We start from the raw sequence: 17,664 nt of genomic DNA, 5'->3' as shown, positions 1-17,664 counted from the left end.
TCAGCTTTTTTAAACCTTTTTTTCGCTCAGGATAGAGCAAGGCAGTTCATTAACATTAGCACAAACATTAGCATTTCACCCCCCTTGACTATATGCTTCACACGTTTTTCGGATCACTCTACAGGCACAAATATCGCCCTGTTGGTCTAAGAGTTGGTCATGACATAGATACACAGGCCTGCTCCTGTAAAATGTTTTCAAAAATTTGCTAGGGCTTTTGGTTTTTGTCAGGGTCCTTCAGAATGACGCTGGGTGTCTCACAAGTATAGAAACTCTGTCTCCAGCATACTGTCTGACAGAGAGAGTCAGCCCAGGTGCACATAATTAATTACCATAGCAACGGGTCCCAGAAAGAGGCAGTGAGTAGTTTCACAAACAGTCGCAGAGAAAGGTCTCACAATGCATTGTGGGAAGAACATATATTTCCTGTGACTATTCATATTTTGCTTAGATAAACTTATTATTTCTCTGAATTTTTGAGTGTAAATTAAAATCCTTAGTATGAAGGCTGAAATTTTTTTTAGAAATAAAGAATTACTGACTGTCTGTATGTTTTTTATTTTGGACCGTGAGTGAGAACAATATGTGCGAAACTTATAGTCGTCAGTCCCAGACAAAATTTCAATGTGTATGTGCTTCAACCCTTGTACTGTAGCTGGGATGGCAAATGCTCCAGTCGTTGTACTTTGGTGGTGAATATGTTCACCATGACAGTGTTGCACAGGTATGCTCCTGATACTTACAAAGGTCAAGTTCAGCATTGTGAGCCATATGTTGGGTCTGAAGTGACATGCACATTTCAGCAGGCCCTATATAAATTTCTTCAGGAATTACCTAGTTTTGTATTGCTATCATGTTTGAAATAAACACAAATAAAATATTATTTTGTTGACTATTCTTTATACATTCATAACTATTTGAATCTTTTTTTCCTGACAGAAAGCTACAAAAAGCTGACAAAAAGATCTGACGAGACTAAATACAAATCAAATGGTGACATTCAACAGTTGAGTTGAACTTGGTTGGTCACCTGAGTGAAGTTGGCCGCCCCACCTTCCTCAAATCAGACAAAATTGGTGTCAAACATTTGTGCTACATTTGTGCTGGTTCGTGCAGCAAAAATTTTCTTTTGTGCCGCTATCATTTAAATGTAAGCAGGACCATGGGAGTGGTTGACCTCTGATGACGCCTGGAGAACATATTTAAAGATATAAAGAAACATTTTTCTTTCTGTCTTTAAAATGAAAATGTTTGCTGCACAAACCAGCACAAATGTAGCCAGATTGATTGACACCCATTTTGTCTGATTTGAAGAAGGTGGGGGGGCTGGTTGACCTTTGATGACCTCTAGAAACATTTCTTTATATCTTTAAAATGATAGCGGCACAAACAAAAATTTTGGCTGCACAAACCAGCACAAACGTTTGACACCGATTTTGTCTGATGTGAAGAAGGCGGGGGGGCCAACTTCACTCTGGTTTTTGTTGCTGCTTCTCATTCCTTCCACCAGGGGCCGCCTACAGTTGATCTCTGGTGGGCGTGACAGGCGGCTGGAGTTCTACACATCTGTCGGAGGTTGTCTCATCTGTGAGGAGCTTAAGAGTAGGAGGCAGCAAACACCTCGTTGCCAGAGTGTTAGCCAGTAATGGTACAACGGGCCATCAGTGAAAGTCTTGTTGATCTCTTTGAGAATCTCCTAGTGATTCTTCGTGTGTGCCTCCTTTCCAGATACCTCCTTGTGATATCGTGGATCCAACCACTCAAAGCTCCAAGCTCCTGGCTGTTTCCTGTGTATTCCTCTCCTCGAGACGCCGTCAGATGTTACCCTTCGGTGCCTGAGCTCCCACTCACACCCCCCGCAGAAAAACAAACCTACCTGGAACTCCTCGTTGGCTGCCTCCCTCGCTCTGACTCCCGGTGAGCCGAAGTTCTTACCTGTCCACCGTCCACCTTCCATCTCCGAACCTCGGCTGGTTTTGCAGCAAGACCCCCCACTTAGAGCTCAACCCAGTGAATCCCAGTACTCTCAGTACTACCCAAGTAAGATCGTTCCTGTGTTTTTTCAAGTTGCTAACATCCTACAGTCCTTGAACTCACCGCCTGTTCTTTCCTTCTTTAGTGACCCTCCCCAGTTGCCGCTCCTCCTTGGAATCTGTGGTTCTGATTATTGTTTGGAGTTTAAATTAAAACTTCTTTTGCTTATTCTCGGTTCTCCGTTATTCTTGCATGTGGGTCAAAACGTTACAACCCAGTATGACTGACTTTAAAAAAGTTAAATTGAAAATGTTTTTTTAGAATGGGTTTTTAAGCAATCACATTGTCTTTTTAAGAAAAATGTCCTTATTTCAGCAGCATCAGCATGAAGTGAACAGCGCTGTGAGTTGTCAACATTTCCAAGAAAAGCTGATGAATGATGCATTCGAGTACTTGCAACAGCAGCAGACAGGTCCGCTCTGATTGGCTGTGAGCTTCAGGAACAAAAGGTCACCTGGTGGAGACACCAAAACTGGGTTGAATGCGCAAAACACATTAGTATCCATTGCACTGGTATAAATTAGAGTTTGGACTCGGTGAGAGCGACTGGCTTGTGGAAAGATGCGCCTGGTGGTCCTCGCTGTGGTGTGCGTGCTGTTCGTTGCAGATGATGATGGGAGTGTGGGAGCAGATCCATTTGGACTTGATCCTGTACAGAAAACTCATGCAACAGGTGGGCTACCCGACAATCCATTTCATTTATAACAGATGTATCGAGCTACAGCTTGACAAACTGTGCATGCACACATTTTTACGATGCACATTTTTGCTTCTTTAAATTCTTAGATTTTGAAGTTGCTAAATGTCCAGGAACATATCTTTGTGATAAACATTCTATTTAAGACAGAATTTCTGCATGTAATCTGAGTTCATATTGTATTATAGCTTAAATTTAGTCATTTTTCATATGATTCTTGTGATTACCCTGAAATAACCAATACTTATTTGCAGGTGACTAGACTTTGTGACTTTTGTTTTCAGATCTACTTGCATTGCTAATTTGAATTAGTTTTATTAAAATGACAGATTTTGACAGTGAGGGGCACATACATCTGTCCACTAACATCAAAATGCTCAGGAAATATAAAAAGAGAGTATATATTTCTGACGAGCAGTAAAGGGAAACAACTATTTGTCAATAGTTACTGCTTTTACATTATCCTCACTGGTGATGCCTTTATATTTCCCATAGTGGACAGAAAAGACAAAGAAGAAAGTGTCACAATGATGAGATTAAAACAACTGTCCTGTTAATTCCAACATGAACTGGACAAAAGAACAGCACAGTTGTATTTAAAGACATGCACAATTAAAAACAGACCAAATGAGACAAGATATGAGATAAAGAATAAACTCTAAGGAGTATATAATCAGGAGAGTATGGAATGATAAGACAGGAAAAGAGATGTAAGAATAATCTTGGTGTGGCTCACCACAAACGGCAGTTTTACTTGGGCATGCAGCCATGGTAGAACTTTAAAATATAATATAAGCATCCCTCTGAAAAACTTACTATTTCTTAACAAACTTTAAAAAAAAAATTGTGTTGTAGTAATCCTCTCACCTTATCTACTGTTAAAGCTTGGCAAATAATTCAAAAGCTTGAGGGCAGGTCTAGCCTAACATCTCTCTTCACTCCATTATGTGATAATCCTCTTTTTTTACCTGGGATTTCTGATTCTGGCTTTCAAGTATGGGCAACAAAAGTTATATCTGTTCTTTCTGATTTAATGGACGGACCAAACTTGATGTCCTTTGATCAGTTAATTACCAAATATAATGTTCACAGACATGATTTCTTTCGGTGTTTACAGGTGAGGGACTTCATTTTGAAGAACACATCGTTGCTCAGCAACCAAAATGTCTCTGATTGTGAAAATCAACTATTTAAACCAAAAATTATAAGATCTATTAAGACCTGTTATAGTTTATTAGAAGAATTAGGGGTTACAAAACTGACTCTCTTAAAGGAGACATGGGAAAAAGAGCTAGCTATGGAGATCAGCAATGAGGTTTGGGAAAACGCTAAATATTTAAGTGTTTGTAATAACGTTAAAGCTATTCAACTTAAAATTTTACATCGGGCCCATATATCTCCACATCTGCGTCATCAATTTAATCCAGACTTTCTCCGCTTTGCCCCAAATGTAAAATAGTGGTGAGTAATCTAACTCACTGTCTTTGGTCCTGTAGGAAAATTCAACAATTCTGGTTCAGTATAAAGAAAGAGTTGGACAAGATCTTCTCCGTTAGCACTGAGTGTATCCAATGTATGTTATTGGGAGTGACAAACAACAGCCGTGAGAAGAACTGTGAAAAACATCTGTACAGGATGCTCACATTCTGTCCACTTGAACTGGATAACAGATATGGTTCCATCCATAACACAATGGCAACGGACTGTCCTTGAATATGTGTCTTTGGACTTTTTAACTAGTAAACTACACAATAGAGATGATACAGTATGTTTCATAATATTTGGGATCCCTTTATACGCTATACTGGTCTTGATATTTCTGCTATTTTTTCATGTAGCCTTACATAATATATTGCATTAATGTGTCTGGTTTTTTTTTCTTTCTTTCTTTCTTTATTTATTATTATTATTATTATTATTTTTTATTTATTTATTTATTTTTTTAAGCCGGTGTATTGTAATGCTAATGCTGTGGTGTGGCAGTTTGTTCTGTCTCCCTATTTTTTGTTTGTTTGTCCTTATTAAAATGGAAAAATCACTAATAAACATATGTTGGAAGAAAAAAAATCATATAAAAAATCAGTTCAAAGTATTCACACCTCTACGTTTTCTAAATTTTGCTCAGCCCTATTCATTGATCTCAGAACAGTTTGTGAAATAAATTATATGAAATACTGTAGTCCATCAGAAAAACCCATTATCAGGTATTTTTGTAAATGCATTGACAATGTATCCACTATGGGTACAGGTATAAAAAAATACTCTCTGCTACTCGCAAACTCAGGTCAATCTTCTCTCCACTGATCATCCTTAGGATGTTTCTGCTTCCTGATCAGTTTGTTTAAGGTAAAGTCACATTTTTTCAAAGTCTCAGTCCTTTTCATGTTCCTCAGCGAGAACTGTGGAACATTGAATCCACATGTTCCCCATGTGACACACATAAGGACACGTCAACAAGACAATAACTGGTTTATGTACTTATGAAAAGTTTCTGTCTCAAGCGGATAAGATTATTTAAAGACTGATATTACAAAATGTGAAGAAGTTGAAGGAGAGTGAACACTGTCTAGGTGTGACAAAACCGACCAACCAGGTGACCTTAATTCTTCACCTAGGTATGTGATCCTTTGGTTATTTAAAAGATTTAAGAAAATGTCATTTAATCATTTAAATTCATATGCAAACAAAGTCTTAAGTACATAAGGATGTAGGGTCTGGTGTGGGTGGTCATTTTTATTTTGGTGTTTTCCTGACTGTGTGCTTTCCTCTCAGCCCTCAGGAGAAGACATGCAGGTGACTTCCTGGCAGAAGATCCCAACCTGTGTCTCTCCCTGAGGCAAGATGAGGAGCAGCAGCAGCTCCTGTGCAACGACCGCCGCAGTAAATTCAACTACAACCCATTTGGTCTCCGATTTGGGAAACGCTACAACAACTATGTGTTCAGGAGAGCTGTGAAAAGAGCCAGAACAAGAGGCTTTTTACCGCTGTCCCTTTTCTCCCGAGAGCTGGAGGTGTCCACCTAAAGAAATGTGTGTTCAGCCAAGAAATTGTGGAATTTGTGTCAGAAAATCACAAATTAAAACTCTTAACTCTAATAAAAATGTTTCCTTGACTGAAAGTTTGATACCATTCTGTAATCTACATTAATTTTCAGACCTAACATGAGGCTAGTATGTAAACGAGTACAGGTGGAGCTGATAAAACATAAGGTGATGTATGTTGCTGTTTGCTGGAATAAAAAACTGACTGAATTCATAGTCTAACATTTACCATGTTAAACCTGTTAAACAGACATTTGCCATCAAAAGTGATGGAAAGTGGAAATCAAGCTAAAGTTTTTTTTCATCTGACAGGTAATCATACAGCTCCTCCTAAAATAAAGCTGCCCACCTTGGTGATGTCCGCTTCACAAGGAGGAAAAACATGTGACCCTTTCCATCCCATATTAATGGTGTCATATAATTAAGTAATTAGCAGGACTCTGTAGAACTTGAGGGCATGAGGAGGAAATTCAGTCCTTTGACTCTGGTGTGTTGGACTTGGGACACCAGCACTGATTTAACTGAATATTAAGCAACAATCTACTACCACAAAGAGTCCACAAGATGGCAGTGCAGTGCATGGTGGTTATCATCCAGCATCTGGATAGTGAGTCACTTTTTAGAAAATCACTTACCTTTAAGAGTAGTTTCACAATGATGTACTTTTTAATTTTGAGTACTTTTATTATGAAGTACTGACGGTCTTACTAGTACATTTCTGAATCATCTACCCATTATGAGTAACTTCACTGAATTTTTAACCAAAAATTCACCAGACATCTGCATCTTTTGTTAGTTTATAAGTTTTATTTTCAAGAAACTGAAAAAAATCTTTTGTAATTATTTTATATTTTCCCAAAAAATTCCAGATATCTGTATATTTTGGTAGATATGTAATTTTGAAATATTAAATGATTGTTCAGTTACTCGGTGCCCGAGTCACATTTTTACCAAATTCATTTTTACTTTTAATTTCTTGGACCTTTCATGGATAGTTTTTCTTGAGTAAAAATATATTGTAGTACTTCTACTCTTACTAGAGTACAAGTTTTGGCTACTCTACCAGTCAGTCTGTCAGGTAGTGAGAAAGAGGGGTTAGTCATATAAAACCGTGTTTTTGACCCCGGTCCTCACGGCTCACTGCCCTGCAGGTTTTAGGCATTGCCCCCTGGTTCGGCACATGATTTCAACGGATGGCTGATTAACAGGGTTTTGCTAAATTGCAGTCATCCGAATTTAGCAAAACCCTGTTGAAACAGAGGAACATCTGAAACATGTAGATCAGTGTGCCTTGAGGACCAGGCACACTGGGAAACACTGATCTAAGCATATTGAACAGAAATAAAAACTGGGCCTAAAAGTCAGTCTTCTGCAGTCTCCAAGCAGCTGTGAAACGTGGCATCAGCAGCGTGGCTTTTCTCCTGGCTGTGGAGCAGAGCTGCACCTAGCAGAGCAGGGCAGTTTGACCCACGACTTTATCTGGAGGAAGAAAACAAGATTGTTCCTAAAGATGCTTTGTGAGGTGCAAGAGAAATACAGGGTTCCTCTAAAGCACAGGTGTCAAACTCCAGTCCTGGAGGGCCGCTGCCCTGCAACTTTTAGATGTTCCTCTGCTGCACCACCTGAATAGAATAATTGGGTCATTAGCAGGACTCCACACAAGAAAGTGGTAATTAAGTCATTTCATTCCAGTGTTTTGTCCCTGTGACGCAGGACAGTGGCGCTTGAGGATTTCTGCATTCTCACCAACTGAAGCCTTCCACCTGCAGGAACCTCAGGGGAAAACTGTCTGCGTGTGGTAGCAACGATAAGCTAAAGCCCAGTCATCGTTCCTCAACATCCAAAGAATATTGAAAATGAAAGGAATGTTTTCTGGATCATTAAGTGAAAAAGTTCAGCAGCAGACGACAGCCAAGAGTTGAAGGCAAACAGCAGCAGGAGGAGCGTGCTGCAGAGTGGTGTTCCCACCGGCGCAGAGCTTGCTCAACATGGCCAGCAGTCAAACGGCAGCTTTCAGCTCTGCCCCTTTTCTAACACATCTGGTTTGTTGGACCAGATAGAACAAGAACGGAAGCAAAGACATTGTTCTTTTGTGACCAAATTTATTATTCCAACATGCCATTACACAGCAGTGTTCTGAGTGGCCTCTCCAGCAGATGGTTTCCAATCACTAACATTCCCAGGTGACTGTTGCCGGTGGCAACCTGTGAACTCAGCTGGGTTTAATGATAAGGCCAGAGCATCACCTACTGTTGGAGTTTTGGATCTTTCAAGGCAGTTTGAGCTCTATGGAAATCCCTGCTGCTAAAGGAGCCAAGTGAAACCAGTAGGAACAGAAAGCCAGGTGTATGAATCCCCACTGAGAAAACAGAGAGAAGTCAGCTACTATCTTCCAACACAAACACAGGAGAAGCAAAAAACAAGCTGTTTGGAACAAGCATCTCACTTTAGGAATCATGCCAGAGGATTTTAGAGCAAAAAGACAGGAGACAGGTTTTAACAGAATGCTGGACAGAAGATCAAATTCTCCCTGAGAGCTGTGTGAGACAGCTCTAAACACCTGTAGCTTCCTACATTTAGAGAATAAAGTCTGAGAACAGGACAACAGAGGAGTGCTGGGAGACGGTGGGGTTCTCTGCACTGTGGAGGGTTGGTGGGGGTGTTCACAGGTCCTTCAGGTCCTTCTGGATCCCCCACAGTGTGTCGGCGCTCTTCTTCAGTTGGGAAACCTCTGCGTCTGTCAGGGTCATGTTAACCACGCTGCCGACGCCGCTGCCGTTCAGGACGCAGGGCAGGGACAGGAAGACCTCGCCGTCGATGCCATACATTCCCTGGAACACAGCGAGAAGGACAACAGTCAGTCCCTCAACCACACACTTCACTTCTCATCTATACTCAGTTTACCTACAGTTGGATCTTAGGAAGTTAGAATACGATTGGAGAGTTTAAGAACGTATTTATTACATGGATCTGATCCACAGGCTGAGGTGCTTCGTTCATTTTGGTGATTCTGGCTTACAGGAAATACTAAAAAACTAATTCAGTTTCTCTGCAAGTAAAAATATTACATCAGATCAAAAAACATGGGCCTACTGTACCTTACAGTATCTGCACTCAGTACTTTGACTGGGCTCGTTTTTATCACTGCAGCCATACAACATGCTAAGTATGGGGTCAGCCTGAGGTTCTGCTGAGGTTCAGGAAGTCCAGGTTGCCATGGCAGCTGAAGGCCATTGGATCTATGGGCTGTGTGTGGGGCTCAGGCCAGGCTAGTTTCATATGGTAACCATATGAAACAAACCCACATCTTTGGCAGTGTGGGTTGGTACCAAAAGTTCTGTTGGGAAAGGAAGCATGAAGGCTGTAGAATGTTCTGGACCAGCAGCTCCAGCAGCTTGGATCCTCCTGCTCCTGACGCTGTAGCCAAGGTCCTGGGTGTGTGTGTGTGTGTGTGTGTGTGTGTGTGTGGTGTGTGTGTGGTGGGTGTGAGTCCAGCTACAGCCCACAGCTAATGGACCTTACAACTGTTGAGTGAACTTTGCTTCACATTCTTATCAAGGCTACAGTTATTCCTCTTGCTTTAGCTTCTATTAAATGTTTTTCTGTCACTCTACTTTGAATAAACAGCCTTAGGTCAAAGTGTGTGAACGGCCAGATACTTAAAAAAACCAAAAGATACCTCAAGAAATATTCTAGTCTTATTAGAACCTGAGTTTTGGGTTTCTGTTAGCCGTTTGCCAGAATGAGCAGATAACAGAAAAACATTTGAAATGTAATGAAAGAAATGGACGTTTATACGAATTTATTTCATTTTCCTTTGGGATCAAAGTCTTTCTGAATTCAATTTTACTTTCAAAAAATTAAATTCATGATCATGATCTATGATCACGATCTCACGGACAGACAAATGTGAATTTAAGCATGAAGCTCGGTGTGTGAGAGCATGGCTGACCTTCACCATGGTGGACACGGGGTGGACGCGGCTCAGGTTCTTCACGATGCTCTCAGTCAGGTCGGCCACGCTGAAGCCAATGGCCCAGTTGGTGTAACCCTTCAGCTTGATCACTTCATAGGCACTGGAAGAGAGTGTGACCTGTTAACACCAGCCCTCACTCAGTCAGGCCCATTGTGTTTGATAATCCATTATGGTAACAAATAATCAGACAAGTTAACACATTCTGCATATTTTGCATTTATTCACTTAAGACCTTTTTATACAATGTTAATGCAAACGAAAATGAAGACAATTCACCTTTTAGTAGGAAAATGAACATTACTTAAATACAATAACAGCATTTATTTAGCAAACATTTGGTCTTTTGCAGAGGATGAATCTGCAGCTAACGACATGTGAAGAGCTCAGTAGGGCTGATCAGGGGATTCTTTTTTCAATAAGCAGATGAATAATAGGAGAGCAAAACTTTCTTAATATATCCGTCTCTATAACCCTCAGCAGGTGACACTAGCAGTAACAGTACCAGTGTCTCAGGTTCTGCTCCCCCAGGACTCATTTGTAATTGGTGCTGCAGAAACCCACTTCAGCACACTAAGTCACTGTTCATGTTCCTAATCATGAGTCCTTCATGTTCCCAGCCAACAGGAGGGTAACCACGGTGATCAGACCAACCTGTCCACCACAGCCTTGTGTGTGGCCTTCCACTGCTCCTTGTCTGCATCGGTGCCGATCTCAGGGTTCAGCTTCTGCAGGTTGACTCCTGCGACGTTTGCACCGCTCCACACAGGAACTGTGATGGCAGCACATCAGGTCAGTTTGGCTTCAGTGTGTGGAGAGCAGCTGCAGCAAAGCGACACTCACCACTGGTGTCTCCGTGCTCACCCAGCACCCAGCCGTTGAAGGAGCTGGCATGGATGCCGAGGCGTTCGGCCATCAGGTGACGGAAGCGAGCGGAGTCCAGGTTGGTACCGCTGCCAATGATGCGGTGCTTTGGGAGACCACTCAGCTTCCAGGTCACATAGGTCAGCACATCAACTGGAATTTAAAAGGATCAGACAGAAAAATAAGGAGGACAGAGTGAATACAGCAGGGCTCCAGGGAAACTTGTTGCTCTGACAAGAAGTTGTTCTCACCAGGGTTTGAAACGACCAGGATTGTACAGTTGGGGCTGTACTTTACGATCTGTGGGATGATGGCCTTGAAGACATTGACGTTCCTCTGGACCAGATTGAGGCGGCTCTCGCCCTCCTGTTGTCGAACGCCAGCCGTCACCACCACCAGACGGGAGTTTGCAGTCACAGCGTAGTCTGACAGGAGAGACAGAAGCAGACCTGTTGGCGCTCATCTGGAGAGGCGGGCACCAGAGTGACCTCAGTGCAGCCGCTCACCTTTATCAGCAACCACCTTGGATGTCTTCAGGAACAGCAGGCCGTGCTGCAGGTCCATCATCTCTCCTTTCAGACGGTCCTCCATCACATCCACTAGAGCCAGCTCATCACACAGGTCCTGGCCACAAAGGGACAAACAATAAGAATGAGCTCCAACATTAGCAGCTCCTTGTTCACACAGGGGGAGAGTCTTACCCGCAGCAGGATGCTAACGGCACACGCCATGCCGACCTGGCCCACACCAACCACGGTCACCTTGTTCCTGGGAGGCTCAGCGGAGGAGCTGGCCAGTGGGGTGATCAACTTCTGCAGGACTGATGACATTCTTGCTGCTGAAGACACACAGGTCACACATCCAATGAGACAACTTTACCCAGTTGGTGAAAACCAACACTTCATGTCATCCATAATTCACCGTTCTTTAAGTAAAAGATTCTCTGGTATCTTCACTGTTTTCTTCCTACGTCTCAGACGAGGTAGATGTCCTGCTTCCTGACAATAGAGCATTGCAGTGCAGGGCTGAGCAGCATGCAGCGTTGATACCTTTAACACTTCCGAAATTTATAATCCAGATATGGATTAAAATTAGGGCTGAGCAATATGGCTGAAAAACGCATCACTGGTTACATTTTCTGTTTTATCCAGTTCCCTTATTCTTGCTGTTGCTCAACAGGTTGTCGCTAGGTAACCAATAAGTGAGTTAAGTAGATGCCACCAAATTTGCTTAGCTGTCTGTGAGAGGTTGAGCAGCTAAAGTTTTCTCTGTGCCTACAACACCCAGAATGCCATGCAGTTTGGAATCACATTTTAATTAAATTACACATAGTTCCTAAAAGTCTAAATCAATCAATCAATCAAATTTTATTTGTATAGCCCATTTCAGCAGCAAGGCATTTCAAAGTGCTTTACATAAGTTGAAGTGATCTGCGCCATCTTAGTAGGCAAACGCAGCACAAAGCACAGCGGACCCATGGCTTCCAGATCAACAAAAATATGGTCACACAAGAGTGATTGGTCACTACTGTGTGACCAATCACAGAGGAGTGTCTGACCAATCACACAGTCCTGTGCGATTGGTCAGACAAAACTGCGTGACCACAGTCCTGTGTGATTGGTCGAGAGTGACCAATCACACAGGACTGTGAGCAGTAAGTTAGTTTTAACACTAGGGTCCAACTCTTTCAGCAAACTTTACTGAGATCTGGTCACCTCAGTGAAAGTCTCTGCAGAAGTCTTCATGCCGTTTCATTCACACTTGGACAGCAAGCAGGCGCCTCGGACCGGACCCAAATACATCCTGGTGGAGTATCTGCAGCACAGCCACTGAATGCTGGGAAATGTGCCACATCAAGGCTGTTGTGGAATGCTTCTGTAATTACCATCGGTCTTCGACTTCAAACCTCTCAGCTGACCACAGGAAGCAGGGGATACATTCTGAGCTGACCTGGCTATTCTGATGCTGTTTGCTCAATTCAAATCTTGCTTCACAGCTCAGTCTGGGCTTTCTCCCATTGACTTGGATTCCTTCCGATACAATTTCTACTGGGCCAATCAGTGAACACAAAAAGTTGTGAACGATGACAATTTTCTGGGCTGTTTTAGAATTTTAGTGCGTCTGTAGTTTTAGTGATGGCAGCAGAGGAAGTGAACAAAGCTGTTCAGTCTGTGTTGATCACGCTTCCAAATATTGAATTCATATTAACAGCCACCTCATTTGGATTGGCTCTTCTCTCTTTGCAGGGGAGAATGGTTGTTTACGCCACAGGCAATTTCCAGAAAGCTTTATAGCGTCAAACGGAGCAAATGTTAGCAACTGACTATAAAGCTTGGAGAGTCCACACCTTCAGAAAACAATCGTTTCTCAACAGCTGAGAGTCCAAACCATCTGGACAAAGTGAAGCGAAGAACAAGATGGTTTTTACCAGGATCATTCTGAGGAGGAGACAGGGAGAAACAGACACGTTGTGGCTGAAAGTATGTCAAGTCTGCAAAGGTTACAGATCTGCTCCTGCAGACACATCTGAGTTTTAGAATGTAGCTGCTCTAAAGCCGTCTGATACAATGTGCAACTGATTCTAGAAAAACTATTCTATCAAAAATCACAATTCCTGTTCCTGGGAATTCTGAATTGATATAAAATACTCAAAAGTCTATTATAAAATGCATTTAAGTTTAAGCAGGTCTTTCCTGCCCTTATTTTCAAGTACACTGCAATATTGCATTACATGTCCACTCACGCACGATGTGAATGATTCTTCGATATTATTTCATTTAAGACAGATATCTAAGTAACATAATAGACGGATTATTTGTTTGTATAAACAGCTTAAGGTAATTTAAGTCCCAGAATTTTATGCACAAAACTAGTTATGTTTAAATATAAACTGATCAAATTTGATACAGTATGAAACCTTAGAGAACTGTTTTGAATAAATGTTCTATTTTTATCATTTCGTCAGTCACATAATTTAAACAGGATCTCTAGAACATTTGGTTTCTAAATGAAAAATTGTTGTAACCAGACTAAGTACTGCACTGTCAGCCAGGTAAAGCTCTATGGATGACTGAGAGGAAAGTTTGCTATCCTGATGCAGGACTTAGTCGATTAGCTGGTAGTCGTCCAGGTCTTTTTGTTACTGCGGAAAAAAGTCAAACATTAACTGTGTGACAATGTTACTTATTTTTGAAGTTAGCAGAACTAACTAAACCTGCCCTTCTTTAAAAGTGATGCAAACCCCATCATTAAACTAACGAAACTCTGACATCACTCTCACTCTTAGGCAACATTCTGTGCTCCAATCAATACTGTTAGAACACTTGTTTCAACATGGATCAACAGGTTTTGCATTAAAAGTCAAAGGGTCATCCAGCAGCAGGCTGGGTTCAGAAGTAAAACAGTTAAGAGAATGAAATTCACCACAGCAAATGTTAAATCTTTCAGTTCAAAAGCAACAGTAATTTAAACCACAAATGACACCCAAACTACCTAAAGGTCTCTTAGTCACTCATGGGATTTACATATTCTGCAAACGGGTAGTGAAAATATCCGTGTGAAAATCTTACTACTCTTATTAAAAAATTTGAAATTATTTTCATTGCTGTTAAACTCAAACAACAGTTATAATACATTTCTTGTAAGCAAAATAAAGATTAAGTACCCCCCCCCACACAGTCAACTGACTGAAGGTTCACAGCAACTAGCTGGAGGGGAGCAGCCTGAGTCAGGTTCTGCTGGATTTTCGACTCAACCCTCCCAGATTCCCAGTCAGGGAAGATGTGCCACAGTCTGTGTTAGTTGGACTGCATGATATGCAGGACGAGGCAGAGCAACAACCTGTTGGTGTGACATGAGATGAGATGAGATGAGGTGAAGAGCAGCGTCTGCAAGTGTATGAGGAGAACTGAGGTCGCAGTCAAACAAATATGTTTGACTTTTTTATTGTCGGCTGTGGATGTGGGTGAACTGCTAACAGGCCCATGCATACTTGGCAGAACAACCAGAATCTGGTTTTGATGGCTTTACAGGGGCAGAAAAAGAAAACTTCATAGCTACAAAACTCATTCAGGTCCTCAGTCCTGATGCACATTAAATCCCACGGTCTAAACTATTCAGCATGTTAGCTCAGGTTGCTAACATGCCAGGCATGTCAAGGTCAAATGAACAGTGGCCCTCAGGGGGTAAGTGCCATGTCCATACAGGGACACACACACACCTGTGTGTGTCCTTTGCTGTCCAGCTGCATGTGTGTCTGACAATAGCCTGTAGGACACAAAGGCTTCTGAACCTCGGGTTCATGTTACATAAGCAGTCCTTCACTCGTATTACTCTAACATTGTCTGTGACCCGGCAGCCTGCTGAACACTTGGACTCGTTTCAAGGCAGACATGTTGGTGGCGCTGCTGTGATGTGGAACTCCAGAGGACGCGCGCGAGGCCCGAGTCCTTCCGTCGACCTTCATTCTGAACCCAAACGGGTTCCTAACAAAATGGAGGCTCCAATCAAACAAACAAACCGTTTATTTTGTAGGTTGCGCTATTTGTATTATCTCTAGGTCATAATAGTCACTTTCAACTAAATAAACGTAAAACTAATTAAACTGTATTCTGCAGAGTTCAAATGCTAAAAAGTATTTCCGCTTTAAGTTGTTTAAAGTAAAGCAATTCTATTTCTTCTGTTTCAAGCTGACATGATGAGTTGGCGTCTCTTAATTACGTTCAAAGCCCGAAGAGGTACCGATAAAAGCTCATTGACTGGCTGTGGTCCGTCATTCACTGTGACGGAGGAGCATCCATTGCTGCTGCTGCCTTCAGCACGCAGCCGCGGCCACACACTGGCTAACATCAGCAGCAAGGGTAAGTATAAATCACAAAAAATAGAATTTAAAAGAAAAACATGTTGCAAACACTCACAGATTTAAAGAAAAAGTTGATATCAGAGACCGTGTGAAGTCTGGAGGAGCGACGAGACGGCCAGCTAAAGTGAGGCTGAACGACCTGAAGCAGGAAGAGAAGAAGAGAGGAGGAGGAGAAGAAGAATGGGGCAGGACTCCGGCGGAGGGAGGCAGGACTCCGGCGGAGGGAGGCAGGACTCCGGCGGAGGGGCTGAACAGGATGTCCGGACGCTGGTAGTTACATCACTTTGTCACAGTTGAGATTTTTCATTCTCCTTTCATAATAAACGCTTTCATTTAAAAACTGCATTTTACGTTTCCTTGGTTTGTGTTGACTATTTCAATTATGTTCATGTTCTGAAACACTGAAGTGTGACAAACATGCAGAACAAATAAAACAAATAAGGATATCAGGAGAGAACAAACACTTTTTCACATAGAATACGACACATCATGTAACTGGGTCTATATTAATAGTTTTATATTTCCACAAAATGTGTTCTTTTATGTATTTGTCTGCTTCTACTTGACTGTTGCTGTGTTCCTCTGTGTCTACTATAAGAGGTTTGGTCCTCCAACTCCGCCTTATTTTCTTCTTCTTTTGTTCAGGGTCCTCCAGGACTATTATAAATATTAAGTTATTAATTTCCTCTCCCCTTTTGTTATTCGTTCCACTGGGGAGAGGCAAGTTTTATAATCTATTGTAATCCTTTCATTTATATTGTTCAAATGTTTATTTTTTCTTCTGTATTAATGTTAAGTGTTTGGATATTTTCATTTGAGTTGCTATTACACCTTTATATCATTTGATGCATGCTAACTATTATTTTGTATAGATCGGGTTGGAGAACTGGAGCACATGCTAGGTGCTAATGCTAATATCTCCCGATTGACAGATTAAATAAACGGAGACCGCCTCCAAATCCAGACTTGATGTCTTGTGGTTTGTCTGATCACCACACAACACACACAACGCAGAAATCCACCGGTCACACTTGGTGCCGTTCGACCCGAGACATCTCCGACCGAGTCTGCAGTCAGCGCTCTCCAGTCCAGCGGACCTGTGACGATCTCTGGCTGGCTCCGGGCTCCACGCTGCGCCGCTGGAGCCTCTTTGCCCTGGGTGCGGTCTTTCAGGTCTAATACTACCCATTTTTGGCGCAAGCCGCTCGTAATCGACAAATAAAAAAAAAAGAACAATAAGTTTTCCATTAAAAGCAGTTTTTTTTTTTCTACTTTCTTTCCGCATTTGTTCTGGATGTGTAAATTTTTTTTAAAAAAATCGATATTCTGATTTTTTATTTTATTTTATTCATCTTATCTGTATGCTTTGCTACAATTCTTAGACATGTCTTATGCAAATCTGCCTGAACTTGAATATGTTGGAAGCAGTGTCAGTTTTGGTCCAGCAAAAAATTCACACAATGCTTCACTGTGTTTTGGGAGGGGTAGGCCTGTGGCACCTGGTCACAATGAATGCACAGTTGACCAGTCTGCGATAAATCCAAAGTTTGTACCTGTTGCAAACTCCACTCCAGTTCCTCTGGTTGATTCACAGCCTACACATGTTGCACAAGAGGCACTCAGTGGTTTAATATCTGACCTGGCAAAACAAATTGGAGATAATATTACAGCTAACTTGTGCACCATGCAACAGGCCAGCCACTCCCGGGAGTACGCTGCTAATAATGTGTCTCCTACTCTACTGGAGTCCCCCCATGTTAAGGTTGTGGTGCAGTCTGAAGCCAAAGCCCCTCCGTTCTTCAGAGGTGACAATAGTGACACATTTTCCATTCAAGAATGGGAGGATCTGATGAGGTGTTACCTATCTAGGGCTAACTGTGAGACACCAGAAGAACAATATGGGCTCCTGATGTCGAGATTAACAGGCAAAGCCCGTGATATGGTGAAAGTCTCTTTGCGGTGCCGCCCTGAACTGTGTGGAGGTGGGTTAATTAATGCTGTGTTTGATGTCTTGAAGCACCACTTCAGTGAACTCACATGTTCCAACTTGCCAATGAGAGACTTTTATGGTACTGTTCCAAAGGCTGGTGAGGATGCTATGGACTATTGGATCCGTCTTAATAAGTCCATTGATGCTGTGGTTGAGTGCCTCCGCAGGCGTGGTAAATGTGTGGAGGACCCTAATGCAGAGGTT

General features: G+C 42.0%; 2 protein-coding genes and 1 long non-coding RNA gene across 5 annotated transcripts; 2 read left to right on the top strand and 1 right to left on the bottom strand.

Annotated features, from left to right (window-relative positions):
- Positions 1 to 1,507: 1,507 nt before the first annotated feature.
- Positions 1,508 to 6,903, top strand: kiss2 (kisspeptin 2). The gene is made up of 2 exons (XM_081603664.1): positions 1,508 to 2,707; positions 5,504 to 6,903. Exons 1-2 carry the CDS (start codon positions 2,596 to 2,598, stop codon positions 5,752 to 5,754), a joined length of 363 nt encoding a protein of 120 aa, XP_081459790.1. The 5' UTR covers positions 1,508 to 2,595; the 3' UTR covers positions 5,755 to 6,903.
- Positions 6,904 to 7,854: 951 nt separating this feature from the next.
- ldhba (lactate dehydrogenase Ba) lies at positions 7,855 to 15,681 on the bottom strand. 3 transcript variants are annotated; one of them, XM_081603663.1, is made up of 9 exons: positions 15,526 to 15,650; positions 12,957 to 13,047; positions 11,311 to 11,447; positions 11,116 to 11,233; positions 10,861 to 11,034; positions 10,589 to 10,762; positions 10,400 to 10,517; positions 9,725 to 9,848; positions 7,855 to 8,603 (listed from the first exon to the last, which is right to left on the bottom strand). In XM_081603663.1, the coding sequence occupies exons 3-9, from the start codon at positions 11,437 to 11,439 to the stop codon at positions 8,436 to 8,438; spliced, it is 1,005 nt and encodes a 334-aa protein (XP_081459789.1). In that variant the 5' UTR covers positions 11,440 to 11,447; positions 12,957 to 13,047; positions 15,526 to 15,650; the 3' UTR covers positions 7,855 to 8,435. The 3 variants fall into 3 exon arrangements, with proteins under 3 accessions (XP_081459789.1, XP_008399459.1, XP_008399460.1); XM_008401237.3 differs by lacking the exon at positions 12,957 to 13,047 and having other exon boundaries at positions 15,526 to 15,681; XM_008401238.3 differs by lacking the exon at positions 12,957 to 13,047 and having other exon boundaries at positions 11,311 to 11,444; positions 15,526 to 15,674.
- On the top strand, positions 14,938 to 16,435 carry LOC145550127 (uncharacterized). Its single transcript, XR_014085975.1, has 2 exons — positions 14,938 to 15,138; positions 15,298 to 16,435. It is a non-coding gene; the product is annotated as an uncharacterized LOC145550127 (long non-coding RNA).
- Positions 16,436 to 17,664: the final 1,229 nt, after the last annotated feature.

This window comes from Poecilia reticulata, chromosome 23, assembly GCF_904066995.2.
Source record: "Poecilia reticulata chromosome 23, P_reticulata-male-v2, whole genome shotgun sequence".
NCBI classification, from domain to species: Eukaryota; Metazoa; Chordata; class Actinopteri; order Cyprinodontiformes; family Poeciliidae; genus Poecilia; species Poecilia reticulata.
Note: the sequence above shows the minus strand (reverse complement) of the source record. Positions and strands in the feature narration are given on the sequence as shown.

What these genes read in the sequence shown, in the direction of transcription:
- kiss2 (XM_081603664.1), top strand. Translation starts at nt 2,596, where the DNA reads ATGCGCCTGGTGGTCCTCGCTGTGGTGTGCGTGCTGTTCGTTGCAGAT. An exon ending in ACAGAAAACTCATGCAACAG is followed by an intron (nt 2,708 to 5,503) that starts GTGGGCTACCCG and finishes CTTTCCTCTCAG; the next exon opens with CCCTCAGGAGAAGACATGCA.
- ldhba (XM_008401237.3), bottom strand. Translation starts at nt 11,439, where the DNA reads ATGTCATCAGTCCTGCAGAAGTTGATCACCCCACTGGCCAGCTCCTCC. An exon ending in CACAAGGCTGTGGTGGACAG is followed by an intron (nt 9,849 to 10,399) that starts GTTGGTCTGATC and finishes ACTCTCTTCCAG; the next exon opens with TGCCTATGAAGTGATCAAGC. An exon ending in CCGTGTCCACCATGGTGAAG is followed by an intron (nt 8,604 to 9,724) that starts GTCAGCCATGCT and finishes GCTGTGTTCCAG; the next exon opens with GGAATGTATGGCATCGACGG.